Raw genomic sequence first — 27,879 nt, forward strand, 5'->3', positions numbered from 1 at the left:
TCCTCCTCTCCTCCTCCCCTCCTCCCCTCCTCTCCTCCTCCTCCTCCTCCTCCTCCTCCTCCGTAGAGACTAACGTTTCGTTCTGATTTCATTTGATGTGAAATAAAACCCCAGATATTCGGACGTCCCTGTTGGTCAGATCTTCCTCTTCCGTATAAAATAATATTAAAAAAGTGAGTTACATTGGAATCACACATGCCATTCTTGTCATATAGAATATAAAAAGTGTAAATGTCCACCAGCAGAGCGAGACGTTCCTTTAAGAGTGAACGATATGCTCCGCGGGGTGATTTGATGCGAGGGATCCTGGAGCCCGAGGCCATTAAAGCGCTCCGTGCGCGGCGCGTTCGGACATCAGTAACAATAATACAGATAATTAGAATAATAATGCGGATGCAGCCACGGTGATAATCAGAGGGTCTGTGGCAGGATGCCCCCCCGGTCTCTCCACTCTGACCCCAGAGGTTTTCTGTCAACACTTTATAATCTCATAGTATTATGTAGTTCTCGTAGATGGGTGATATGGCCGGCTTCAACCTCAGGCACGTCAGAGGTTGCCTAGGTTACCCCGGACACTGGAGCAGACCATAATCACGCGTCGGTTACTAAAGCTGAATAATGTCTGAGCGGAGCTCCAGAGACTCGCTCTGCTCGAGGAATGAGACACGCTATGGTACAAGAAATTACAAAAATAAGATTCTGAATAATCTGACATCCTTTTTACATCCTGCTCTTCTTCTTCTGTGGTGGTATAGACAGTCCTGCTCTTCTTCTGTGGTGGTATAGACAGTCCTGCTCTTCTTCTTCTGTGGTGGTATAGACAGTCCTGCTCTTCTTCTGTGGTGGTATAGACAGTCCTGCTCTTCTTCTTCTGTGGTGGTATAGACAGTCCTGCTCTTCTTCTTCTGTGGCGGTATAGACAGTCCTGCTCTTCTTCTGTGGTGGTATAGACAGTCCTGCTCTTCTTCTTCTGTGGTGGTATAGACAGTCCTGCTCTTCTTCTTCTGTGGCGGTATAGACAGTCCTGCTCTTCTTCTGTGGTGGTATAGACAGTCCTGCTCTTCTTCTTCTGTGGTGGTATAGACAGTCATGCTCTTCTTCTTCTGTGGTGGTATAGACAGTCCTGCTCTTCTTCTTCTGTGGTGGTATAGACAGTCCTGCTCTTCTTCTTCTGTGGTGGTATAGACAGTCCTGCTCTTCTTCTTCTGTGGTGGTATAGACAGTCCTGCACTTCTGGAGGCAGTGCTTATGATATGAAGGCCGGTGAGCAGCCGTTCTGAGCGCTGCTGTCTCTGGAGAGTGGGCTGGAGCAGGCGGCTCCTCTCTGGGGGGTCCTGAGAGCCGGGGGGGGGGGCCGGAGGGGGGGCCGGAGGGTCCCAGCCCAGGATGGAGCTGATGGAGGCGGGGAGGTCCTGAGGGAATATACACTTTAAACACGTCTTCTTTCACACAATTCTGTTTTACTTATTCCTCCAAATCTCAACATTCTGACTTTTCTCAAAACTCAATTTATTTTCAAATTTTTCTCAAAAATCTGACTTCCTGAAAACCTCAACGTCTTCCCTCGGCCCACAGAATGTGAAATCTCAGTGAGGTTGAACGCACCTTGCAGCTCTTGATCTGCAGACCGATGCCTTCGGCTTTCTGGAGGATCTCTTCTAGTTCCAGCTTCATGGAGAGCTCGTTAATGTGCTGCCGAAGAGTCACGAGAACAACCTTTAATAACTTTTATTACATAGATATTCTACACATTTTTAAGATATTTTTCTCGTATATTTTGAATAACGTTTTGCTCACCTTGAGGATCTCGTTGAAGCCGTAGTTCTCCTCCATGATCTTCTGCTTCTCTGAGTCCAGGATGGCGCAGCACAGCAGCAGGTGGAAGTTCTGACAGGGGAGCCCGGTCCACATCACCTGAGGAGACACACCACAGGTACAGGTGAGCACTCAGGAGGACACACCACAGGTACAGGTGAGCACTCAGGAGGACACACCACAGGTACAGGTGAGCACTCAGGAGGACACACCACAGGTACGCACTCAGGAGGACACACCACAGGTGAGCACTCAGGAGGACACACCACAGGTACAGGTGAGCACTCAGGAGGACACACCACAGGTACAGGTGAGCACTCAGGAGGACACACCACAGGTACGCACTCAGGAGGACACACCACAGGTACGCACTCAGGAGGACACACCACAGGTACGCACTCAGGAGGACACACCACAGGTACGCACTCAGGAAGACACACCACAGGTACAGGTGAGCACTCAGGAGGACACACCACAGGTACAGGTGAGCACTCAGGAGGACACACCACAGGTACAGGTGAGCACTCAGGAGGACACACCACAGGTACGCACTCAGGAGGACACACCACAGGTACGCACTCAGGAGGACACACCACAGGTACGCACTCAGGAGGACACACCACAGGTACGCACTCAGGAAGACACACCACAGGTACAGGTGAGCACTCAGGAGGACACACCACAGGTACAGGTGAGCACTCAAGGGACACACCACAGGTGAGCACTCAGGAGGACACACCACAGGTACAGGTGAGCACTCAGGAGGACACACCACAGGTACAGGTGAGCACTCAGGGGACACACCACAGGTATGCACTCAGGAGGACACACCACAGGTACAGGTGAGCACTCAGGAGGACACACCACAGGTGAGCACTCAGGAGGACACACCACAGGTACGCACTCAGGAGGACACACCACAGGTGAGCACTCAGGAGGACACACCACAGGTACAGGTGAGCACTCAGGAGGACACACCACAGGTACAGGTGTGCACTCAGGAGGACACACCACAGGTACAGGTGAGCACTCAGGGGACACACCACAGGTACGCACTCAGGAGGACACACCACAGGTACGCACTCAGGAGGACACACCACAGGTACAGGTGAGCACTCAGGGGACACACCACAGGTACAGGTGAGCACTCAGGAGGACACACCACAGGTACGCACTCAGGAGGACACACCACAGGTACAGGTGAGCACTCAGGAGGACACACCACAGGTGAGCACTCAGGAGGACACACCACAGGTACAGGTGAGCACTCAGGAGGACACACCACAGGTACAGGTGAGCACTCAGGAGGACACACCACAGGTACAGGTACGCACTCAGGAGGACACACCACAGGTACAGGTGTGTGCAGGTGTGTGCAGGTGTGTGTAGGTGTGTCCAGGTGTGTGTATGTGTGTGCAGGTGTGTGCAGGTGTGTCCAGGTGTGTGCAGGTGTGTGCAGGTGTGTGTAGGTGTGTGCAGGTGTGTCCAGGTGTGTGCAGGTGTGTGTAGGTGTGTGCAGGTGTGTCCAGGTGTGTGTAGGTGTGTCCATGTGTGTGTAGGTGTGTCCAGGTGTGTGTAGGTGTGTGCAGGTGTGTCCAGGTGTGTGTAGGTGTGTCCAGGTGTGTGTAGGTGTGTGCAGGTGTGTCCAGGTGTGTCCAGGTGTGTGTGTAGGTGTGTCCAGGTGTATGTAGGTGTATCCAGGTGTGTCCAGGTGTGTGCAGGTGTGTCCAGGTGTGTGCAGGTGTGTCCAGGTGTGTATAGGTGTGTGTAGGTGTGTGTAGGTGTGTCCAGGAGTGTGTAGGTGTGTCCAGGTGTGTGTAGGAGTGTGCAGGTGTGTCCAGGTGTGTGCAGGTGTGTGCTGGTGTGTCCAGGTGTGTGCAGGTGTGTGTTGGTGTGTGCAGGTGTGTCCAGGTGTGTGTAGGTGTGTCCAGGTGTGTGTTGGTGTGTGCAGGTGTGTCCAGGTGTGTGTTGGTGTGTGCAGGTGTGTGCAGGTGTGTGCAGGTGTGTGTAGGTGTGTGTAGGTGTGTCCAGGTGTGTGTTGGTGTGTGCAGGTGTGTGTTGGTGTGTGCAGGTGTGTGTAGGTGTGTGTAGGTGTGTCCAGGTGTGTGTAGGTGTGTGTAGGTGTGTGTAGGTGTGTCCAGGTGTGTGTAGGAGTGTGCAGGTGTGTCCAGGTGTGTGTAGGTGTGTGCAGGTGTGTCCAGGTGTGTGCAGGTGTGTCCAGGTGTGTCCAGGTGTGTGTAGGTGTGTCCAGGTGTGTCCAGGTGTGTGTAGGTGTGTGCAGGAGTGTGCAGGTGTGTGTATGTGTGTGTAGGTGTGTGTAGGAGTGTGCAGGTGTGTGCAGGTGTGTCCAGGTGTGTGTATGTGTGTGCAGGTGTGTGTAGGAGTGTGCAGGTGTGTCCAGGAGTGTGTAGGTGTGTCCAGGTGTGTGTAGGAGTGTGCAGGTGTGTGTAGGAGTGTGCAGGTGTGTCCAGGTGTGTGTATGTGTGTGCAGGTGTGTGTAGGAGTGTGCAGGTGTGTCCAGGAGTGTGTAGGTGTGTCCAGGTGTGTGTAGGAGTGTGCAGGTGTGTCCAGGTGTGTGTATGTGTGTGCAGGTGTGTGCAGGTGTGTGTAGGAGTGTGTAGGAGTGTGCAGGTGTGTCCAGGTGTGTGTATGTGTGTGTAGGTGTGTCCAGGTGTGTGTAGGTGTGTCCAGGTGTGTGTAGGTGTGTCCAGGTGTGTGTAGGTGTGTGCAGGTGTGTGTAGGTGTGTGCAGGTGTGTCCAGGTGTGTGCAGGTGTGTCCAGGTGTGTGTAGGTGTGTCCAGGTGTGTGTAGGTGTGTGCAGGTGTGTCCAGGTGTGTGTAGGTGTGTGCAGGTGTGTCCAGGTGTGTGCAGGTGTGTGCAGGTGTGTCCAGGTGTGTGCAGGTGTGTCCAGGTGTGTGTAGGTGTGTCCAGGTGTGTGTAGGTGTGTCCAGGTGTGTGTAGGTGTGTGCAGGTGTGTCCAGGTGTGTCCAGGTGTGTGTGTAGGTGTGTCCAGGTGTATGTAGGTGTATCCAGGTGTGTCCAGGTGTGTGCAGGTGTGTGCAGGTGTGTCCAGGTGTGTATAGGTGTGTGTAGGTGTGTGTAGGTGTGTCCAGGAGTGTGTAGGTGTGTCCAGGTGTGTGTAGGAGTGTGCAGGTGTGTCCAGGTGTGTGCAGGTGTGTGCTGGTGTGTCCAGGTGTGTGCAGGTGTGTGTTGGTGTGTGCAGGTGTGTCCAGGTGTGTGTAGGTGTGTGTAGGTGTGTCCAGGTGTGTGTTGGTGTGTGCAGGTGTGTCCAGGTGTGTGTTGGTGTGTGCAGGTGTGTGCAGGTGTGTGTTGGTGTGTGCAGGTGTGTGTAGGTGTGTCCAGGTGTGTGTTGGTGTGTGCAGGTGTGTGCAGGTGTGTGTTGGTGTGTGCAGGTGTGTCCAGGTGTGTGTAGGTGTGTGTAGGTGTGTGTAGGTGTGTCCAGGAGTGTGTAGGTGTGTCCAGGTGTGTGTAGGAGTGTGCAGGTGTGTCCAGGTGTGTGTAGGTGTGTGCAGGTGTGTCCAGGTGTGTGCAGGTGTGTCCAGGTGTGTGTAGGTGTGTGTAGGTGTGTCCAGGTGTGTGTAGGTGTGTGTAGGTGTGTCCAGGTGTGTGTATGTGTGTGCAGGAGTGTGCAGGTGTGTCCAGGTGTGTGTATGTGTGTGTAGGTGTGTGTAGGAGTGTGCAGGTGTGTGCAGGTGTGTCCAGGTGTGTGTATGTGTGTGCAGGTGTGTGTAGGAGTGTGCAGGTGTGTGCAGGTGTGTCCAGGTGTGTGTATGTGTGTGCAGGTGTGTGTAGGAGTGTGCAGGTGTGTCCAGGAGTGTGTAGGTGTGTCCAGGTGTGTGTAGGAGTGTGCAGGTGTGTGTAGGAGTGTGCAGGTGTGTCCAGGTGTGTGTATGTGTGTGCAGGTGTGTGTAGGAGTGTGCAGGTGTGTCCAGGAGTGTGTAGGTGTGTCCAGGTGTGTGTAGGAGTGTGCAGGTGTGTCCAGGTGTGTGTATGTGTGTGCAGGTGTGTGCAGGTGTGTGTAGGAGTGTGTAGGAGTGTGCAGGTGTGTCCAGGTGTGTGTGTGTATGTGTGTGTAGGTGTGTCCAGGTGTGTGTAGGTGTGTGCAGGTGTGTCCAGGTGTGTGTAGGTGTGTCCAGGTGTGTGTAGGTGTGTGCAGGTGTGTCCAGGTGTGTGTAGGTGTGTGCAGGTGTGTGTAGGTGTGTGCAGGTGTGTCCAGGTGTGTCCAGGTGTGTGCAGGTGTGTCCAGGTGTGTGTAGGTGTGTCCAGGTGTGTGTAGGTGTGTGCAGGTGTGTCCAGGTGTGTGTAGGTGTGTGCAGGTGTGTCCAGGTGTGTGCAGGTGTGTGCAGGTGTGTCCAGGTGTGTGCAGGTGTGTCCAGGTGTGTGTAGGTGTGTCCAGGTGTGTGTAGGTGTGTCCAGGTGTGTGTAGGTGTGTCCAGGTGTGTGCAGGTGTGTGCATGGAGCCACCATAGAAGAAGACACTGACCTCCCAGAGCCTGAGGACGTCCTGGAAGCTGAGCTCTCTCTTGAATCTGATCAGCAGCCAGCGGAAACAGAAGTACAGGTAACCCGAGTCCTGAGCCTCTGCACACACACACACACTAATAAAACACACTGATACAATGTCACAATACAAAATGTAACATAGGAAAGTATAAGATAATGACCCAGGTAGTTCCAGAAGGAGAGGTCGAGCAGCCTGAGCAGAGTGCTGAGCTGGATCAGCTGAGTCTTCATACCCTGCATCTGCTCCTCAAAGTTCTGGTGCTGACACACACACACACACACACACACACACACACACACACACACACACACACACACACACACACACACACACACACACACACACACACACACACACACACACACACACACACACACACACACACACACACACACACACACACACACACACACACACACACACACACACACACACACAAATCAGGATATATACATAATAGAAGTGTTATAATGTTTCAATACAGACATTTTCCAACACGTGTATGAATCAGCTTTTTCGCCTAGTTCAGCGATAAAATAAGTAATTATTATTAAAATACCATAAAGCATGTTATCTAATCACAGTGTGAACTGACTCCTTTAAAGGTCTCCTATCATGCAAAATGCACTTTTTGATGTCTCCTCTACATCACCATGTGTCCCCGGTGCGTCACCATGTGTCCCCGTGTGTCCCGGTGTGTCCCCGGTGCGTCACCATGTGTCCCGGTGTGTCCCCGGTGCGTCACCATGTGTCCCGGTGTGTCCCTGTGTCCCCCGATGTGTCCCCTGTGCGTCACCATGTGTCCCCGTGTGTCCCGGTGTGTCCCCGGTGCGTCACCATGTGTCCCGGTGCGTCACCATGTGTCCCCGTGTGTCCCGGTGTGTCACCATGTGTCCCGGTGTGTCCCTGTGTCCCCCGATGTGTCCCCTGTGTGTCCCCGTGTGTCCCGGTGTGTCACCATGTGTCCCGGTGTGTCCCTGTGTCCCCCGATGTGTCCCGGTGTGTCCCCCATGTGTCCCCCGTGTGTCCCTGTGTGTCAGGAGACTCTCAAAGTGTCAGAAACAAACCCCTCATCTCTAAAAACGGGGAACAACGGAGCGGATCCAGATTTGCTGCGTCATGACCACATGACTAAAATGTGGGCGGGCTTTACCCCCACGGGCCAATCAGAAACGTTGCTGTATCAGACACTCGTCCACTCAGCACCCTCCTCCTTCTAGATTTCTCTGAACAGAAACTGGACGTTTAAAGACTGCAGTCTCACTGTCGTGGCGTCCTTCCTTATTTTTCTATCAAGCCACTAGACGCCTTAAACAGAAAGGTTTTACTTTCCTCTATCTTTGTGTTACTCACAGTTGAAGAGTTGCTTGGCCTCCGATGGTTTGGATGATATTGTGCGATGGGTTTGCTCAAAATAAAATAACAAACTTTTACACATGCAACAAAGAAGAGAGGCCTTTACAATGTTCAAAACAAACAAAAGTCAAATCAAATAAGCAACTTAGGTATTCTTTGTTAAGGCTTATATCACTCGATAACTTAAAGGGTAGTTGAACGAGTCTTTCTGACAGGTTGCCCATCTCTGTCTCTTCAGAGGAGGCACCGTGGGAGTTGTAGTCTTTTATACTCTGTTGGCTACAGACGTCACGATTAGGTGGCCTTTCTTATAGAAACTAAATACTGGCTCTAACACTCACCATCTGATCCATGAAGGAGACGAAACACCAGAAGGCGTCCACCTCGTTCTCCATCACGTAGAGGACTGGAGACAGCAGGTCGCTCATCCCCTGCACGTAGCCTGAGGACACACACACACACACACTTAAAATACACAATACACACAGCTGAGGGCACACACCACTACATAATTTAGTTTAGTGGATACAGTTAACTACTAACAGCTACTACTAACAACTTAATACAGCTAACTGAATACAGCTAACTACTAACAACTGAATACAGCTTACTACTAACAGCTACTGAATACAGCTAACTACTAACAACTAACAGCTAACTGAATACAGCTAACTAGTAACGGCTACTACCAACAACTTAATACAGCTAACTACTAACAGCTACTACTCACAGATAACTACTAACAGCTAACTGAATACAGTTAACAACTAACAGCTAACTGCTACGACCTAACAGCTAACAGCTAACTGAATACAGCTAACTAGTAACAGCTACTACTACTGAATACACAACCCAGTCTCACAGCATTTCGTGTTATAGTCACGGCATGTAATGTATTGATTTGTGTACACCAACACGATTTCCCAGAAATACATTGCTTATAAAATCGTTCTGTGACACGAAGAAAAGGGGAGAATCGTGTTGGTGAACACGAATCAATAGATTAAATGTCGTGACTATAACACGAAATGCAGTGAGACTGGGTTGGAATACAGCTAATTATAAACAGCTACTACTAACAGTTACTACTAACTGAATACAGCTAACTACTAACAGCTAACTGAATACAGCTAACTAGTAACAGCTAACTGAATACAGCTAACTACTAACAGCTAACTGAATACAGCTAACTAGTAAGAGATAGCTACTAACTGAATACAGCTAACTACTAACAGCTAACTGAATACAGCTAACTACTAACAGCTAACTGAATACAGCTAACTAGTAAGAGATAGCTACTAACTGAATACAGCTAACTACTAACAGCTAACTGAATACAGCTAACTACTAACTGAATACAGCTAACTAGTAACAGCTACAGCTAACTAGTAAGAGATAGCTACTAACTGAATACAGCTAGCTACTAACAGCTAACTGAATACAGCTAACTACTAACAGCTAACTGAATACAGCTAACTACTAACAGCTAACAGCTAACTGAATACAGCTAACTAGTAAGAGATAGCTACTAACTGAATACAGCTAACTACTAACAGCTAACTACGAACAGCTAACTGAATACAGCTAACTAGTAAGAGATAGCTACTAACTGAATACAGCTAACTAGTAAGAGATAGCTACTAACTGAATACAGCTAACTACTAACTGAATACAGCTAACTAGTAAGATATAACTACTAACTGAATACAGCTAACTACTAACAGCTACTACTAACAGCTAACTACTAACAGCTAACTACTAACTGAATACAGCTAACTACTAACAGTTACTACTAACAGCTAACTGGATACAGCTAACTACTAACAGCTAACTACTAACTGAATACAGCTAACTACTAACAGCTACTACTAACAGCTAACTGAATACAGCCAACTACTAACAGCTATCTACTAACTGAATACAGCTAACTACTAACAGCTACTACTAACAGCTAACTACTAACAGTTACTACTAACTGAATACAGCTAACTACGAACAGCTAACTACTAACTGAATACAGCTAACTACTAACAGATAGCTACTAACAGCTAACTGACTAATCGTTTAAAAGATCACTACAAACTGCTAACTACAGAGCGCTAACTGCTAACAGCATACTGCTAAGAGCTAACTGATAACAGCTAACGATAGAATGCTATCAGGTAACGTAAGCTAGCTTTCCTGCAGATTTCAACAAGTTGTTCACAATGTTAAATGATCTGAGGTTAATGAGGATAATGAGGAACGCCGTAGCAAAGCCTGCGCTATTCATAGCTGTTATGATGGCGTTCGCAGCCTACAGTAAGCAGCAGGTCATCTGCTGTGCGAGAACTGACCCAGGTCGAAGTCGTACATGCAGTAGGTCATCAGGATGTCATGCAGCAGAACCAGACCCGGGTTATCCAGGCCTTCGTAGAACCTGTTGGTTCTGTCCGTTCTGTTAACGTCTTTCTCTGCAGGCAGACAGATAATATCTGTTACTGATCTGCCTTTCTCTGCTGGGATCCAGGTTACAGAAACACTATACGGGCAGTCCATTTAACTAATATCAACATTTCAGAACAGGATAAGTTAAACAAATATTCACAAACAATAAGTAAAGAAAAAACTTTTTGCGAAACAGTAAATCATTAAATAAAAGTCTGAGGAACAAAGAGTAACGTCGATAATAACTGAGTGCTCACCGATCAGACTCCTGCAGTCTCTGAGTTTAGAGTTCCTCCCCTCCTGTTGCTCACTCACAGACTTCCACTGCAGCTTCATCCGGAAATACTCATCACTAACACACAGGAAACACGACAACATCATCAACAACATCATCAACAACAACATCATAAAGTGACCTCATGATAAAATTGTACACTTTTCTGATGATATAGCGCTGTATTTAATAGAGTCATGAAGTCGTACGTTTTGGCTCTGTGCAGGACCTTCCTCTCCTCCACGGTGCTCTCCCAGGGGAAGAAGCCCAGCAGGAACTTCCAGGCTTCTTTCCTCTTGGCGTGGCACAGTCCCTGCGCACACACGATGAATCATACTCAGTTAATACCTCCGAGATAAGTCCCATAGTTGCACTATATGCTATGAAAACACATTGTTCCATACTGCCTGACAGAGAGCTACATATACATCTGACTCTTTAAAGAAGAGTTGTTAAAGATGAGTCATAAAGTGAACTGACCCCTTTAAAGATGAGTCATTAAGTGAACTGACCCCTTAAAGATGACTCAAAGTGAACTGACCCCTTTAAAGTGAACTGACTCTTTAAAGATGAGTCATTAAGTGAACTGACCCCTTAAAGATGACTCAAAGTGAACTGACCCCTTTAAAGATGACTCATAAAGTGAACTGACCCCTTTAAAGATGAGTCATAAAGTGAACTGACTCTTTAAAGATGACTCATAAAGTGAACTGACCCCTTTAAAGATGAGTCATGAAGTGAACTGACTCTTTAAAGATGAGTCATGAAGTGAACTGACTCTTTAAAGATGAGTCATGAAGTGAACTGACTCTTTAAAGATGAGTCATTAAGTGAACTGACTCTTTAAAGATGAGTCATTAAGTGAACTGACTCTTTAAAGATGAGTCATAAAGTGAACTGACCCCTTTAAAGATGACTCATTAAGTGAACTGACTCTTTAAAGATGACTCATAAAGTGAACTGACCCCTTTAAAGATGACTCATTAAGTGAACTGACTCTTTAAAGATGAGTCATGAAGTGCACTGACTCTTTAAAGATGAGTCATTAAGTGAACTGACTCTTTAAAGATGACTCATAAAGTGAACTGACCCCTTTAAAGATGACTCATTAAGTGAACTGACTCTTTAAAGATGAGTCATGAAGTGAACTGACTCTTTAAAGATGAGTCATTAAGTGAACTGACTCTTTAAAGATGAGTCATAAAGTGAACTGACTCTTTAAAGATGAGTCATGAAGTGAACTGACTCTTTAAAGATGAGTCATAAAGTGAACTGACCCCTTTAAAGATGAGTCATAAAGTGAACTGACTCTTTAAAGATGAGTCATAAAGTGAACTGACTCTTTAAAGATGACTCATAAAGTGAACTGACTCTTTAAAGATGAGTCATGAAGTGAACTGACTCTTTAAAGATGAGTCATGAAGTGAACTGACTCTTTAAAGATGACTCATAAAGTGAACTGACCCCTTTAAAGATGACTCATTAAGTGAACTGACTCTTTAAAGATGAGTCATGAAGTGCACTGACTCTTTAAAGATGAGTCATTAAGTGAACTGACTCTTTAAAGATGACTCATAAAGTGAACTGACCCCTTTAAAGATGACTCATTAAGTGAACTGACTCTTTAAAGATGAGTCATTAAGTGAACTGACTCTTTAAAGATGAGTCATAAAGTGAACTGACTCTTTAAAGATGAGTCATAAAGTGAACTGACCCCTTTAAAGATGACTCATTAAGTGAACTGACTCTTTAAAGATGAGTCATTAAGTGAACTGACTCTTTAAAGATGAGTCATAAAGTGAACTGACTCTTTAAAGATGAGTCATAAAGTGAACTGACCCCTTTAAAGATGAGTCATGAAGTGAACTGACTCTTTAAAGATGAGTCATGAAGTGAACTGACTCTTTAAAGACGAGTCATAAAGTGAACTGACCCCTTTAAAGATGAGTCATGAAGTGAACTGACTCTTTAAAGATGAGTCATGAAGTGAACTGACTCTTTAAAGATGAGTCATAAAGTGAACTGACTCTTTAAAGATGAGTCATAAAGTGAACTGACTCTTTAAAGATGAGTCATGAAGTGAACTGACTCTTTAAAGATGAGTCATAAAGTGAACTGACCCCTTTAAAGATGAGTCATAAAGTGAACTGACTCTTTAAAGATGAGTCATAAAGTGAACTGACTCTTTAAAGATGACTCATAAAGTGAACTGACTCTTTAAAGATGAGTCATGAAGTGAACTGACTCTTTAAAGATGAGTCATGAAGTGAACTGACTCTTTAAAGATGAGTCATGAAGTGAACTGACTCTTTAAAAATGAGTCATGAAGTGAACTGACTCTTTAAAGATGAGTCATAAAGTGAACTGACCCCTTTAAAGATGAGTCATAAAGTGAACTGACTCTTTAAAGATGAGTCATAAAGTGAAATGACCCCTTTAAAGATGAGTCATGAAGTGAACTGACTCTTTAAAGATGAGTCATGAAGTGAACTGACTCTTTAAAGATGACTCATAAAGTGAACTGACTCTTTAAAGATGAGTCATGAAGTGAACTGACTCTTTAAAGATGAGTCATGAAGTGAACTGACTCTTTAAAGATGAGTCATGAAGTGAACTGACTCTTTAAAAATGAGTCATGAAGTGAACTGACTCTTTAAAGATGAGTCATAAAGTGAACTGACCCCTTTAAAGATGAGTCATAAAGTGAACTGACTCTTTAAAGATGAGTCATAAAGTGAAATGACCCCTTTAAAGATGAGTCATGAAGTGAACTGACTCTTTAAAGATGAGTCATGAAGTGAACTGACTCTTTAAAGATGAGTCATAAAGTGAACTGACCCCTTTAAAGATGAGTCATGAAGTGAACTGACTCTTTAAAGATGAGTCATGAAGTGAACTGACTCTTTAAAGATGACTCATGAAGTGAACTGACCCCTTTAAAGATGAGTCATAAAGTGAACTGACTCTTTAAAGATGAGTCATGAAGTGAACTGACTCTTTAAAGATGACTCATGAAGTGAACTGACTCTTTAAAGATGAGTCATAAAGTGAACTGACTCTTTAAAGATGACTCATGAAGTGAACTGACCCCTTTAAAGATGATCTGTTTGAGCAGAGGGACGTTGATCATCCTCCCCTCTGCGTCCTGATGTCTGCTCCACTCCTCTGAAGAGACGGGGTCCCTCCTGGAGACCGGGGGCCGCACCCCAAGGTCCATCTGAGGGGTAAATAATATATAATATAAAAAACTATAATAATTGTGAGGGAACCATTCGCCCTGCATGTCCCCCTTCGCCCTCTGACGCAGCTGACCAGCCCCGAGCAGCCGCCACCCCCCTTCAGGAGGGGCTGCCCTAGCAAGTTGCTGTTGTTGTTGCCAGTTTATGACCGGGCAGCTCTCGGTCAGAGATAGTTATTGTTGTGGGTAGGGATGCTCCGATCGATCGGTCACCGGTCGAGATCGGCCGATACTCACTCTCTACCGATTGGTGCTCTCTAAACATGCCGATCGCGAGAGCCGATCGCATGACGTAAAATACATGACACTTTTCTCTGTGCGCGCACAGAGAAAAGTGTCATGTATTTGTGTTGGCAAAACAAGCTCGCCAACATGGCTTCACCGGTCTGGCATTATTTCAAGGTGTCCGAAAAAGACAGTAAAATAGCGGAATGCGACGTGAAGCAGAACTCCTGCTGCTCCGCCCGCTGAGACGGGGAGCGGAGCACACACGAGTTAGACCGAACACACTCAGCTGTTTGATCTACCTCTGGAACAAGCTGCACTAGTTATTATAAATATATTTATTCTTCACTGTCGGGTCACTCATTACTGGATCAGAGAGCTGCATGAGATACTGACGGGCTGTCAGGAGAGAGGGAGAGAGGGGGGGAGAGAGAGAGGGGGAGAGAGAGAGGGGGGAGAGAGAGGGGGGGGAGAGAGAGGGGGGGAGAGAGAGAGAGAGGGGGAGAGAGAGAGAGGCCGGCCCATTCCCAAACCGCCCCTACACCCTACACCCTACCCCTCCACCCTACACCCTACCCCTCCACCCTACACCCTACCCCTCCGTTTGCGCGTTCACGCGGAGGGTCCGCCACATTGAGGGCTGTTCCAGAGCAGCGAGTGTGGAGGGGGGGGGGGTCACGCGGAGTCACGCTGTGTGTGTCCTCAGGAAACAAGCTGTGTACAAGTAGTTCCAGCAAACATCCTGATGAACTGCGATGTTAGCGACCTCATGATGACCTCATGTTCTAACTGAGGATCAAACCTGTGTTTATTCTAGAAAAAGGTAAATGTGTGCATTTCATTATAAAGTTGTGTTTATTTACAGACCGTTGCAAAAACTAAGAAGCTTATAAACATCAGGTTTAAAACTAAAAGAGCTTTGAAACACAAAGAAAGATGTTTGGAGTTTTATTTGAGTTATTCATTTAAACTCTTTGTCTAAGAGAAGCTGATTTGAAACCGTTGTTACAAACAGTTAGGGCACTTCCTGTTTGTGCCGGAGAGAGGGGGGGGGCGTCCCAAAGCTTGCTGCTGTGTTTACTCCCTCCATCTGACAGGAGGAGCCTCGTTGAGCTGCGAGTGAGGCTGCAGACGGAGTTCACTCCGTCACGGAGGGGTAGGGTGGAGGGAGTGGTTTGGGATTGGGCCGGAGAGTCCACTGAGACAAATGTATTGTCTCAGTGGACTTCACAGTTTGTTCAGAATATCAGTATGACAATACGACACCCTCTGTCCTCAGACCCTCTGTCCTCAGACCCTCTGTCCTTAGACCCTCTGTCCTCAGACCCTCTGTCCTCGGACCCTCTGCCCTCGGACCCTCTGTCCTCAGACCCTCTGTCCTCAGACCCTCTGTCCTCAGACCCTCTGTCCTCAGACCCTCTGTCCTCGGGCCCTCTGCCCTCGGGCCCTCTGCCCTCGGGCCCTCTGTCCTCGGGCCCTCTGTCCTCGGGCCCTCGGGCCCTCTGCCCTCGGGCCCTCTGCCCTCGGGCCCTCGGACCCTCTGTCCTCGGACCCTCTGTCCTCGGACCCTCTGTCCTCGGACCCTCTGTCCCCAGACCCTCTGTCCCCAGACCCTCTGTCCTTAGGCCCTCTGTCCTTAGATCCTCTGTCCTCAGACCCTCTGTCCTCAGACCCTCTGTCCTTAGACCCTCTGTCCTCAGACCCTCTGTCCTTAGACCCTCTGTCCTCAGACCCTCTGTCCTCAGACCCCCTGTCCTCAGACCCCCTGTCCTCAGACCCCCTGTCCTCAGACCCTCTGTCCTCAGACCCTCTGTCCTTAGACCCTCTGTCCTCAGACCCCCTGTCCTCAGACCCTCTGTCCCCAGACCCTCTGTCCCCAGACCCTCTGTCCTTAGACCCTCTGTCCTCAGACCCTCTGTCCTTAGACCCTCTGTCCTCAGACCCCCTGTCCTCAGACCCTCTGTCCTCAGACCCCCTGTCCTCAGACCCCCTGTCCTCAGACCCTCTGTCCTCAGACCCTCTGTCCTCTGTCCTCAGACCCTCTGTCCTCAGACCCTCTGTCCTCAGACCCTCTGTCCTCAGGCCCCCTGTCCTCAGACCCCCTGTCCTCAGACCCTCTGTCCTCTGTCCTCAGACCCTCTGTCCTCAGACCCTCTGTCCTCAGACCCTCTGTCCTCAGGCCCTCACATCGTACAAGGAAAAACTTCCGGAGAAACCCCACAGTTCTTGTATTTGTAATATTATTATTACTATCATTTCTTTTCGGATTTGTCTTCTGTTATGAAGTTAATCTATGAACCTGTTTATTTTCTTATGCATGCTTTGTGGATATTTTATTAAAATGCAAATAAAAATAATAAAATAGTAATAATGATTATAATTTTATCGTTAAATTCAATAAATAAATACTTTGTCATGTAATATTATAATCGCTAAAATATGGCATGATTGAATAGTTTCGTTTCGTACGTTACACCAATATGCGTAAGCGTTGTTCTTTGAGCCTGGGAACTAATGTTTGCTCACGTGCTGGTACTGCGTGTTTGTTGACGCACCGGGCAACTCAACGTATATCTTTATTTGAAGCTCTGCTGACGTAAAGACATCATCGTGACACAAAGTTATTCAGAAAGAGAACTTTAAAGATTCAAATAATCTCCTTTCACGACAAGCGCCCAACGAGGTATTTGTTTTGTGTTTTCATGTCCCATTTTCATTCATGTGTGTGTAGCACACTATGCTAATATGTTGGCTGTGTGTGTGTGTGTGTGTGTGTGTGTGTGTACCCCCCCCCCCACAGACGCAACTAATCCAGCACCAGTCACACTTTTGCACATCATCTCTTTTTTATATATATCCTGCTCACTGAAGTCAACGGTTATTTTGTAATTTATTGAGTGTTCTTGCATTTTAATAAACAGTATTTCGATCTTTCTGTGTGTACAAACATATTTTGAGATTGAAAATTAAGTTGAATTCGACTTGATATTAGGGGTGAACGGTTCACAAGCATTTCGGTTCGGTTCGTACCTCGGTTTTTAGCTCACGGTTCGGTTCGTTTTCGGTTCAGCAGAAAAAATTATCACAAAACATAAAATATTTTTCGTTTTTTTAAAATTATTATTAAACTGTGAATAATGTAATCACTCAAATAAATGCAAAATATAATAAAATAAACATTAAGCTGCAGCTTGTCGATGAACTGAAATAATCTGTATCTGAACTGCACTGCACCTGAGCAGCAGCTCGACATCAGGACCTGCTTGTCGTTGTGTTTTCATGTCGTCTAAAGAAAGATGAACTCGTCCACATGGCTGCAGAAAGGGCAGATCTGCACTCGCGTCTCCTGCTGTGGAGAAACCCCCTCTCGGGACAGAGGCAGCAGATCCAGGTAGCGCTTTGCTACCATGGCAACACGAGGATACTTGGCGTTGGAACAGCTCTGGCTCGGTCTGACCTCTCTGCGAGCGGTGGAGGCTACATGCTAGCGGAGTTGGGTTTGCTCTTCAGTCTGTTGGTGCCGGTGATATTCACGTTCGGGGATGCCTTTTCAAACGAGTGCACGTTTGATGTGTCGCCGCGTAACCGATGCTAGTCGATCAATGCCGACACACAGCTTTGGGTCGGTCCACCTGTCTTTGTCCGTCCTCCTTGTTCGTAACTGCGAAACCAAAATGTTCCCAAACCGGAGACTTCAACGATCTGGAGGATTTCAGCTCAACTTTATCTGCGTTCGCCATTTCCTCAAACGACTGACTGCATGTGAACGCATCCCTGTGACCAGCTCTCTAAGCCTCTCGTCCAATGAAATGGCTCGCTCTGACGCGTTGGACCCAATGAGAGCAGGTTACTCTGAACGCTGCGACGCAGAACCGGAGATTACTTCCAACAAGCTGTTCACGTTCTCATTCTTTTACGCTTAACGTAAGCTACACCCCGACGTGATACGTGTTGTTCTCACGGCGTAACGGACGAAGGGAGAATACAAGACTACATCTCAGAGCCGCCCTGCGTCTGCTTCGAGAAGGCTCCGTTACCCTGGTGATGACCTCGAAGCCGGGCTCCTCCTGCTGGTTGATCTCCAGCCCGGGGATCACCTCGCCCAGCAGGTCGGCCACCTCCTCCGGGGGGCGCCGCTGCTGCTGCTCCTCGGCCCCCCGGAAAGCGTCGAAGATGTAGTTGGTCACTTTCGAGAAGCCTCCCAGCGTGGTGACGTACGGATCGTTCCGGAACTTCTGCTGGAACAAACGGAGCCGTGAGCGCCTGATCATTTTGGATGCTGTCGGGCTCTTTATCTTAATTATCCAGAATACTGTATGTTGTTGTTGTTGTTTATATTGTTAATATTTTGTCCTTTTTCCATTTTATTTTTAATTGTTAATTCTCTTTTTTAAGCATGGCATTATAGGGTCACACGCTGACAGGTGTCTCCAGGTGGACCAGTGACCTGTGGACACGCTGACAGGTGTCTCCAGGTGGACCAGTGACCTGTGGACATGCTGACAGGTGTCTCCAGGTGAACCAGTGACCTGTGGACACGCTGACAGGTGTCTCCAGGTGAACCAGTGACCTGTGGACACGCTGACAGGTGTCTCCAGGTGAACCAGTGACCTGTGGACATGCTGACAGGTGTCTCCAGGTGGACCAGTGACCTGTGGACATGCTGACAGGTGTCTCCAGGTGGACCAGTGACCTGTGGACACGCTGACAGGTGTCTCCAGGTGAACCAGTGACCTGTGGACATGCTGACAGGTGTCTCCAGGTGGACCAGTGACCTGTGGACACGCTGACAGGTGTCTCCAGGTGAACCAGTGACCTGTGGACACGCTGACAGGTGTCTCCAGGTGGACCAGTGACCTGTGGACATGCTGACAGGTGTCTCCAGGTGGACCAGTGACCTGTGGACATGCTGACAGGTGTCTCCAGGTGAACCAGTGACCTGTGGACATGCTGACAGGTGTCTCCAGGTGGACCAGTGACCTGTGGACATGCTGACAGGTGTCTCCAGGTGAACCAGTGACCTGTGGACACGCTGACAGGTGTCTCCAGGTGAACCAGTGACCTGTGGACACGCTGACAGGTGTCTCCAGGTGAACCAGTGACCTGTGGACACGCTGACAGGTGTCTCCAGGTGGACCAGTGACCTGTGGACATGCTGACAGGTGTCTCCAGGTGGACCAGTGACCTGTGGACATGCTGACAGGTGTCTCCAGGTGAACCAGTGACCTGTGGACACGCTGACAGGTGTCTCCAGGTGAACCAGTGACCTGTGGACACGCTGACAGGTGTCTCCAGGTGGACCAGTGACCTGTGGACACGCTGACAGGTGTCTCCAGGTGGACCAGTGACCTGTGGACATGCTGACAGGTGTCTCCAGGTGAACCAGTGACCTGTGGACACGCTGACAGGTGTCTCCAGGTGAACCAGTGACCTGTGGACATGCTGACAGGTGTCTCCAGGTGGACCAGTGACCTGTGGACACACTGACAGGTGTCTCCAGGTGAACCAGTGACCTGTGGACACGCTGACAGGTGTCTCCAGGTGGACCAGTGACCTGTGGACATGCTGACAGGTGTCTCCAGGTGAACCAGTGACCTGTGGACACGCTGACAGGTGTCTCCAGGTGAACCAGTGACCTGTGGACACGCTGACAGGTGTCTCCAGGTGAACCAGTGACCTGTGGACACGCTGACAGGTGTCTCCAGGTGAACCAGTGACCTGTGGACACGCTGACAGGTGTCTCCAGGTGAACCAGTGACCTGTGGACACGCTGACTGGTGTCTCCAGGTGAACCAGTGACCTGTGGACATGCTGACTGGTGTCTCCAGGTGAACCAGTGACCTGTGGACATGCTGACAGGTGTCTCCAGGTGAACCAGTGACCTGTGGACACGCTGACAGGTGTCTCCAGGTGAACCAGTGACCTGTGGACACGCTGACTGGTGTCTCCAGGTGGACCAGTGACCTGTGGACACGCTGACTGGTGTCTCCAGGTGAACCAGTGACCTGTGGACACGCTGACAGGTGTCTCCAGGTGGATAATGATGTATTTTCTTACATTAGCGAGACCAAAGTTGTTTTCGTCCAGCAGATTCTCGAAGGACTGAGACAGAGCTCTGTTAGGGGAGCTGACCATCAGACAGACCTCCTCTCCTGCAGCCCTGCACACACACACACACACACACACACACACACACACACACACACACACACACACACACACACACACACACACACACACACACACACACACACACACACACACACACACACACACACACACACACACACACACACACACACACACACACACACACACACACACACACACACACACACACACACACACACACACACACACACACACACACACACACACACACACACACACACACACACACACACACACACACACTTTTAATTACATTTGATCTCATGGTGTTTTTATTTGAGCGTGTGTCAGACAGTGAGTCATCTGTATCGGCCAATCAGGAGCCAGACGTCAGCATAATATCCTGTTGCTGTGCTTCTCTATGAGGCTGAGATAACAACTTTAATAACAGATATCTGACCGGAGGAGAGATAAACACACCACGTCCTCTTTGCACACGGTACTGAAATAATGTCCAGAATATCACTGAAATATAGTTACCACAGCGCCCCCCAGTGGACCAGGCGTGGAACTGTTGCTGTTTATTATTAATGTTTTATAGTTGACGAAGATCTCTCTATTTAAATGCATATTGGCAGTGGCGACTGGTCGTTAGGGGCAGGTGGGCACAGCCCCCCCTAGTGGCAGCAGGAAGTATTACAAATAATGATTACAACAAAATGAAAAAAATTAATTAAAATATATTTTAAGGTCATGTTTAATCGTCTGATTCGTCTCATTGCTGTTTCAGTCTGTGCTCTTCTAATGAGTGTCTACAGTGAGTGCCTGTTGAGCTGTTTGGAGCCATGTGGGACAGAACCCGATCCTGCCCCTCCCTCTCACTGTCTGAGTGAACGGTGACTGTAAAAACTACACTGCGCATGCTCAGAGTATTTTCCTATTTAATGTGTGTGGCAAAAAATAATGACCATCGGGGCATAGAGCTGCCATCTCACATCACTCAGAGCTGATTGGCTGTGAGGACGTGTGCCGCGAAAAGTGTGGTGTGTGAAGAGGAGGAGAGAGACGCGTCCTAAAACCAGGAAGTAAACTGCGCATGGCTTCCCTCCACAGAAAGCAACGAGATTTCTCCATAGGATTTTAGAAAATAGCTCCAAATAATATCTGTGGGAAACGTAGCGGTTAGATAAATGAGATGCCACAACATGGCCCGCAACTCCCTCCTGCTGGTCTGCCTGCATGTGCCATCCGACCTCTGCAGCTCACCCAGAATGCAGCGGCTCGTCTTCAACCTTCCTGAATGTTCCACACCACCCGCTCCTCCGCTCCCTCCACTGGCTTCCGGTAACTGCTAGAATCCACTTCCAGACCCTGGTGCTTGCGTACCATGCTGCGAATGGATCTGGCCCTTCCTACATCCAGGACATGGTTAAACCGTGCACCCAGCACGTGCACTCCGCTCTGCATCAGCCAGACGGCTCGCTGCACCCTCGCTGCGAGGGGGACCCAAGTTCCCATCAGCAGGAACACGTGGGTTTGCTGTCCTGGCTCCAAGATGGTGGAACGAGCTCCCATTGGCATCAGGACAGCAGAAAGCTCACACACCTTCCAGACTGAGACTCATCTCTCTCGACTCTTTTCGTATTTGTTTTTGTAAAGGTATTTGTTTTAGTAACTTTCAGTGACAATTTAATTAAAAAGCATATTTGCTTATATAAGGTAATGAACAGTTTAACCTCCACTGCACATCCGGGTCTCTGATTTAATTTAGTTCCAATAAATCGTAATATTGTAAAAAGAAATTGGAGGGGGGGCCCTGGTCAGTGTTTGGCCCCCCTAGAACCGCCCCTGGGCAGTCAAACAAATGAATTGGTCCAATGACAGGTGTTCACTCACTGGCTGATCACCGCGAACCTCCGCAGGCTCTCCAGGAAGTCTCTGCTGCCGCCCTGGTGGAAGTGGAGCGCTGGAGGAGATCTGCACGACTCGCTCAGCTGCAGCAGCAGGAAGCTCCAGCCCTGCTCCTTCACTCTGATGCAGCGCAGGTCACTGAGAGAGAAGCTGAACGCCCATCTGCTCCTCTCAGAGCTGTGGTTCAGAGAGCCTGGGAGACAAGGAGCAGGGTTCAGAGAGCCTGGGAGACAAGGAGCAGGGATTAGAGAGCCTGGGAGACAAGGAGCAGGGATTAGAGAGCCTGGGAGACAAAGAGAAGGGTTTAGAGAGCCTGGGAGACAAAGAGAAGGGATTAGAGAGCCTGGGAGACAAGAGCCGCGTTCAAACTGCGGTACTTTCCCCACAAAGGTTCATGCAAACTTAGTTCATGATCGCGTTCACACCAAAAAGAGCCGGTACTAAAAGTAGTTCAAGCGAACCTTTTTACCCGCTCGAAAGTCCCTGCTAGAGAGCAGGGACTTTCGAGCGGCTCTTTTGTGAGAAAAGAGCTATATTTCTGATTGGCTGGCGGATTGCAAACCACGCCCCGCAAAACTCCCAAAGAGTTTTGTGAAGTCGCCATTTTATTATCCTCGCATTAGCATTAGCATTATTAGCATTAGCGCAGCGCAGAAACGCAGAGAGACTAACTTATGGCAACACAAAATAAAACATGGGAGCGGTGGAGATGAGGAGGTGTCGGCGTTCTGGAGATTTACTCGGAAGGCTTCAGTAGAAGCTGCTGGGAGTCCCAGCAGCTTCTACTGAAGCCTTCCCCAACTCCGGGGACCTCCGGCCGGGGACTCCGGGCGGCAGTATACGCCGTGAAGTGGGTTGCGGCCTGCCAGTAAACCCAGAGCAGAAGAAGAAGAAGTGACGTCAGCGGCTTCATTTGCCTCATCCTCCCTCAGGGACTCATTCCGGTGAGAACGCGATCTGAACTTAGTTCATGCGAACTAAAGAGTTCTCATGAACTAAGTTCGCATGAACCTTTGTGGGAAAAGTACTGCAGTGTGAACGCGGCTAAGGAGCAGGATTCAGAGAGCCTGGGAGACAAGGAGCAGGGATCACAGAGCCTGGGAGACAAGGAGCAGGGTTCAGAGAGCCTGGGAGACAAGGAGCAGGGATTACAGAGCCTGGGAGACAAGGAGCAGGGTTCAGAGAGCCTGGGAGACAAGGAGCAGGGTTCAGAGAGCCTGGGAGACAAGGAGCAGGGTTCAGAGAACCTGGGAGACAAGGAGCCGGATTCAGAGAGCCTGGGAGACAAGGAGCAGGGATTAGAGAGCCTGGGAGACAAGGAGCAGAAAACAGAGAGCCTGGGAGACAAGGAGCAGGGTTCAGAGAGCCTGGGAGACAAGGAGCAGGGTTCAGAGAGCCTGGGAGACAAGGAGCCGGATTCAGAGAGCCTGGGAGACAAGGAGCAGGGTTCAGAGAGCCTGGGAGACAAGGAGCAGAAAACAGAGAGCCTGAGAGACAAGGAGCAGGGTTCAGGGAGCCTGGGAGATAAGGAGCAGGGTTCAGAGAGCCTGGGAGATAAGGAGCAGGGTTCAGAGAGTCTGGGAGACAAGGAGCAGGGATTAGAGAGCCTGGGAGACAAGGAGCAGGGATCAGAGAGCCTGGGAGACAAGGAGCAGAAAACAGAGAACCTGGGAGACAAGGAGCAGGGTTCAGAGAGCCTGGGAGATAAGGAGCAGGGTTCAGAGAGCCTGGGAGATAAGGAGCAGGGTTCAGAGAGCCTGGGAGACAAGGAGCAGGGTTCAGAGAGTCTGGGAGACAAGGAGCAGGGTTTAGAGAGACTGGGAGACAAGGAGCAGGGATCAGAGAGCCTGGGAGATAAGGAGCAGAAAACAGAGAGCCTGGGAGACAAGGAGCAGGGTTTAGAGAGCCTGAGAGACAAAGAGAAGGGTTTAGAGCAGTGCTTCTCAAAGTATGGTCCGCGGACCACTGGTGGTCCGTGAGTATATTGGTAACATTTCACATTTGAAATAAATACATTTATTTAAGTTTTTCGCACTCTAGCGGGAATATCTCCGCAATGGAACGAGCTTAAGTTTCACTTTCGATTGCATGATATAGCCCAGATAAGCACCTTCATCACACATGTTGCCACTTGTTTGTACAATTTTCAGGCGATTTGTAAAAAACGATGTGTTTTTGGATATGTGTGGAGTTAGGTGGTCAGCGAGTGTTTTTTTATTGGTTAAGTGTCCTTGGTATGAAAAAGTTTGAGAAACACTGATTTAGAGAGACTGGGAGACAAGGAGAAGGGTTCAGAGAGCCTGGGAGACAAAGAGCAGGGTTCAGAGAGCCTGAGAGACAAAGAGAAGGGTTTAGAGAGCCTGTGAGACAAGGAGCAGAGTTCAGAGAGCCTGGGAGACAAGGAGCAGGGTGTATAGAGCCTGCGAGACAAAGAGATGGGTTTAGAGAGCCTGGGAGACAAAGAGAAGGGTTTAGAGAGACTGGGAGACAAGGAGCAGGGATCAGAGAGCCTGGGAGACAATGAACAGGGTTCAGAGAGCCTGGGAGACAAGGAGCAGGGTTTAGAGGACATCTGAGGGCCTGATGTCAAATATAGGACATTTAAATCATGTGTTAAATATAAACTACATGAATGAATCCTAACAATAATATGTAATCAGTATCAACAGCGTGGCAGAGTTAACAGCTGATCTGTGTTTAAAGAAGGCAGTGAAAGAGTCCGTCAGCTGACAGAAACTCTTTCAGTTCCTCCTGAACAGGGTTAGCTTTACTGTCAACACAACGTCTGTATTCTTGAGTAATCACAGGAGAAGGCATGAGGAAACTTGTTGTTGTTCCTGAAGGCTAACTATTAGCTGTGTATCTGTGCAGGTGGCAGGGTGTTAGCAGCAGATGCTAACTGTTAGTTGTGTGTCAGTGCAGGTGGCAGGGTGTTAGCAGCAGATGCTAACTGTTAGTTGTGTGTCAGTGCAGGTGGCAGGGTGTTAGCAGCAGATGCTAACTGTTAGCTGTGTATCTGTGCAGGTGGAAGGGTGTTAGCAGCAGATGCTAACTGTTAGTTGTGTGTCAGTGCAGGTGGCAGGGTGTTAGCAGCAGATGCTAACCGTTAGCTATCTGTCTGTGCAGGTGGCAGGGTGTTAGCAGCAGATGCTAACTGTTAGTTGTGTGTCAGTGCAGGTGGCAGGGTGTTAGCAGCAGATGCTAACTGTTAGTTGTGTGTCAGTGCAGGTGGCAGGGTGTTAGCAGCAGATGCTAACCGTTAGCTGTGTATCTGTGCAGGTGGCAGGGTGTTAGCAGCAGATGCTAACCGTTAGCTGTGTATCTGTGCAGGTGGCAGGGTGTTAGCAGCATATGCTAACTGTTAGCTATGTGTCTGTGCAGGTGGCAGGGTGTTAGCAGCAGATGCTAACTGTTAGCTATGTGTCTGTGCAGGTGGCAGGGTGTTAGCAGCAGATGCTAACCGTTAGCTGTGTATCTGTGCAGGTGGCAGGGTGTTAGCAGCAGATGCTAACCGTTAGCTGTGTATCTGTGCAGGTGGCAGGGTGTTAGCAGCAGATGCTAACTGTTAGCTGTGTATCTGTGCAGGTGGCAGGGTGTTAGCAGCAGATGCTAACTGTTAGTTGTGTGTCAGTGCAGGTGGCAGGGTGTTAGCAGCAGATGCTAACTGTTAGCTGTGTCTCTGTGCAGGTGGCAGGGTGTTAGCAGCAGATGCTAACCGTTAGCTGTGTATCTGTGCAGGTGGCAGGGTGTTAGCAGCAGATGCTAACCGTTAGCTGTGTATCTGTGCAGGTGGCAGGGTGTTAGCAGCAGATGCTAACCCTTAGCTGTGTATCTGTGCAGGTGGCAGGGTGTTAGCAGCAGATGCTAACTGTTAGCTATGTGTCTGTGCAGGTGGCAGGGTGTTAGCAGCAGATGCTAACCGTTAGCTGTGTGTCTGTGCAGGTGGCAGGGTGTCAGCAGCAGATGTTAACTGCTAGCTGTGTGTCTCACCCTCTCCGTTAGTGACGCTTCTCCTCTTGAAGGACACGGCGTTGATCATGTCCCACTCGGTCTCGTAGCTCTGCTGTGTCTCTAACAGCTTCTCCCCTGAACACTGGTCCCACTCCATCACTGAGCTGGAGTCCTGCGGAAACACCTTCTGTCAGATTAACTCTCAGAGTCGTACATGTCAAACTACCGAGTACATGTCAAACTGCTTCGTACATGTCAAACTACTGAGTACATGTCAAACTGCTTCGTACATGTCAAACTGCTTCGTACATGTCAAACTGCTTCGTACATGTCAAACTACTGAGTACATGTCAAACTGCTTCGTTCATGTCAAACTGCTTCGTACATGTCAAACTGCTTCGTACTTGTCAAACTACTGAGTACATGTCAAACTGCTTCGTACATGTCAAACTGCTTCGTACATGTCAAACTACTGAGTACATGTCAAACTACTGAGTACATGTCAAACTGCTTCGTTCATGTCAAACTGCTTCGTACATGTCAAACTGCTTCGTACATGTCAAACTACTGAGTACATGTCAAACTGCTTCGTACATGTCAAACTGCTTCGTACATGTCAAACTGCTTCGTACATGTCAAACTACTGAGTACATGTCAAACTGCTTCGTACATGTCAAACTACTTCGTACATGTCAAACTGCTTCGTACTTGTCAAACTACTGAGTACATGTCAAACTGCTTCGTACATGTCAAACTGCTTCGTACATGTCAAACTACTGAGTACATGTCAAACTACTGAGTACATGTCAAACTGCTTCGTTCATGTCAAACTGCTTCGTACATGTCAAACTGCTTCGTACATGTCAAACTGCTTCGTACATGTCAAACTACTTCGTACATGTCAAACTGCTTCGTACATGTCAAACTACTTCGTACATGTCAAACTGCTTCGTACTTGTCAAACTACTGAGTACATGTCAAACTACTGAGTACATGTCAAACTGCTTCGTACATGTCAAACTACTGAGTACATGTCAAACTGCTTCGTACATGTCAAACTGCTTCGTACATGTCAAACTGCTTCGTACATGTCAAACTGCTTCGTACATGTCAAACTGCTTCGTACATGTCAAACTACTTCGTACATGTCAAACTGCTTCGTACTTGTCAAACTACTGAGTACATGTCAAACTACTGAGTACATGTCAAACTGCTGAGTACATGTCAAACTACTGAGTACATGTCAAACTGCCGAGTACATGTCAAACTGCTTCGTACATGTCAAACTGCCGAGTACATGTCAAACTGCTTCGTACATGTCAAACTACCGAGTACATGTCAAACTGCTTCGTACATGTCAAACTACCGAGTACATGTCAAACTACCGAGTACATGTCAAACTGCTTAGTACATGTCAAACTACTGAGTACATGTCAAACTGCTTCGTACATGTCAAACTGCTTCGTACTTGTCAAACTACTGAGTACATGTCAAACTGCTTCGTACATGTCAAACTGCTTCGTACATATCAAACTACTGAGTACATGTCAAACTGCTTCGTACATGTCAAACTACTGAGTACATGCCAAACTACTGAGTACATGTCAAACTACCGAGTACATGTCAAACTGCTTCGTACATGTCAAACTACCGAGTACATGTCAAACTGCTTCGTTCATGTCAAACTGCTTCGTTCATGTCAAACTGCTTCGTACATGTCAAACTACTTCGTACATGTCAAACTACTTCGTACATGTCAAACTACTGAGTACATGTCAAACTACTGAGTACATGTCAAACTGCTTCGTACATGTCAAACTGCTTCGTACATGTCAAACTACTGAGTACATGTCAAACTGCTTCGTACTTGTCAAACTACTGAGTACATGTCAAACTGCTGAGTACATGTCAAACTACTGAGTACATGTCAAACTGCTTAGTACATGTCAAACTGCTTCGTACATGTCAAACTACTGAGTACATGTCAAACTACTGAGTACATGTCAAACTGCTTCGTACATGTCAAACTGCTTCGTACATGTCAAA

The 27,879-nt window shown here is 48.2% G+C and overlaps 1 protein-coding gene across 4 annotated transcripts; it reads right to left on the reverse strand.

The window, feature by feature from the left end:
• Positions 1–43: 43 nt before the first annotated feature.
• tbc1d15 (TBC1 domain family, member 15) lies at positions 44–26,015 on the reverse strand. Of its 4 annotated transcripts, none has more exons than XM_071202221.1 (14): positions 25,873–26,015; positions 21,868–22,075; positions 19,918–20,020; positions 17,898–18,095; positions 13,486–13,614; positions 10,607–10,710; positions 10,381–10,475; positions 10,033–10,149; positions 8,038–8,138; positions 6,501–6,600; positions 6,320–6,417; positions 1,798–1,914; positions 1,606–1,692; positions 44–1,412 (listed from the first exon to the last, which is right to left on the reverse strand). In XM_071202221.1, exons 1-14 carry the CDS (start codon positions 25,988–25,990, stop codon positions 684–686), a joined length of 2,304 nt encoding a protein of 767 aa, XP_071058322.1. In that variant the 5' UTR covers positions 25,991–26,015; the 3' UTR covers positions 44–683. The 4 variants fall into 4 exon arrangements, with proteins under 4 accessions (XP_071058322.1, XP_071058321.1, XP_071058320.1 ...); XM_071202220.1 differs by having other exon boundaries at positions 17,898–18,098; XM_071202219.1 differs by having other exon boundaries at positions 21,868–22,105.
• Between the last annotated feature and the right edge of the window lie 1,864 nt (positions 26,016–27,879).

The sequence above is a fragment of the Pseudochaenichthys georgianus genome, unplaced genomic scaffold (assembly GCF_902827115.2).
Source record: "Pseudochaenichthys georgianus unplaced genomic scaffold, fPseGeo1.2 scaffold_1724_arrow_ctg1, whole genome shotgun sequence".
In the NCBI taxonomy this organism is placed as follows: domain Eukaryota; kingdom Metazoa; phylum Chordata; class Actinopteri; order Perciformes; family Channichthyidae; genus Pseudochaenichthys; species Pseudochaenichthys georgianus.

What these genes read in the sequence shown, in the direction of transcription:
- tbc1d15 (XM_034077571.2), bottom strand. Translation starts at nt 25,990, where the DNA reads ATGGAGTGGGACCAGTGTTCAGGGGAGAAGCTGTTAGAGACACAGCAG. An exon ending in GTCCTGCACAGAGCCAAAAC is followed by an intron (nt 10,476 to 10,606) that starts GTACGACTTCAT and finishes CCTGTGTGTTAG; the next exon opens with TGATGAGTATTTCCGGATGA. An exon ending in CATGTACGACTTCGACCTGG is followed by an intron (nt 8,139 to 10,032) that starts GTCAGTTCTCGC and finishes GTGTGTCCTCAG; the next exon opens with GCTACGTGCAGGGGATGAGC.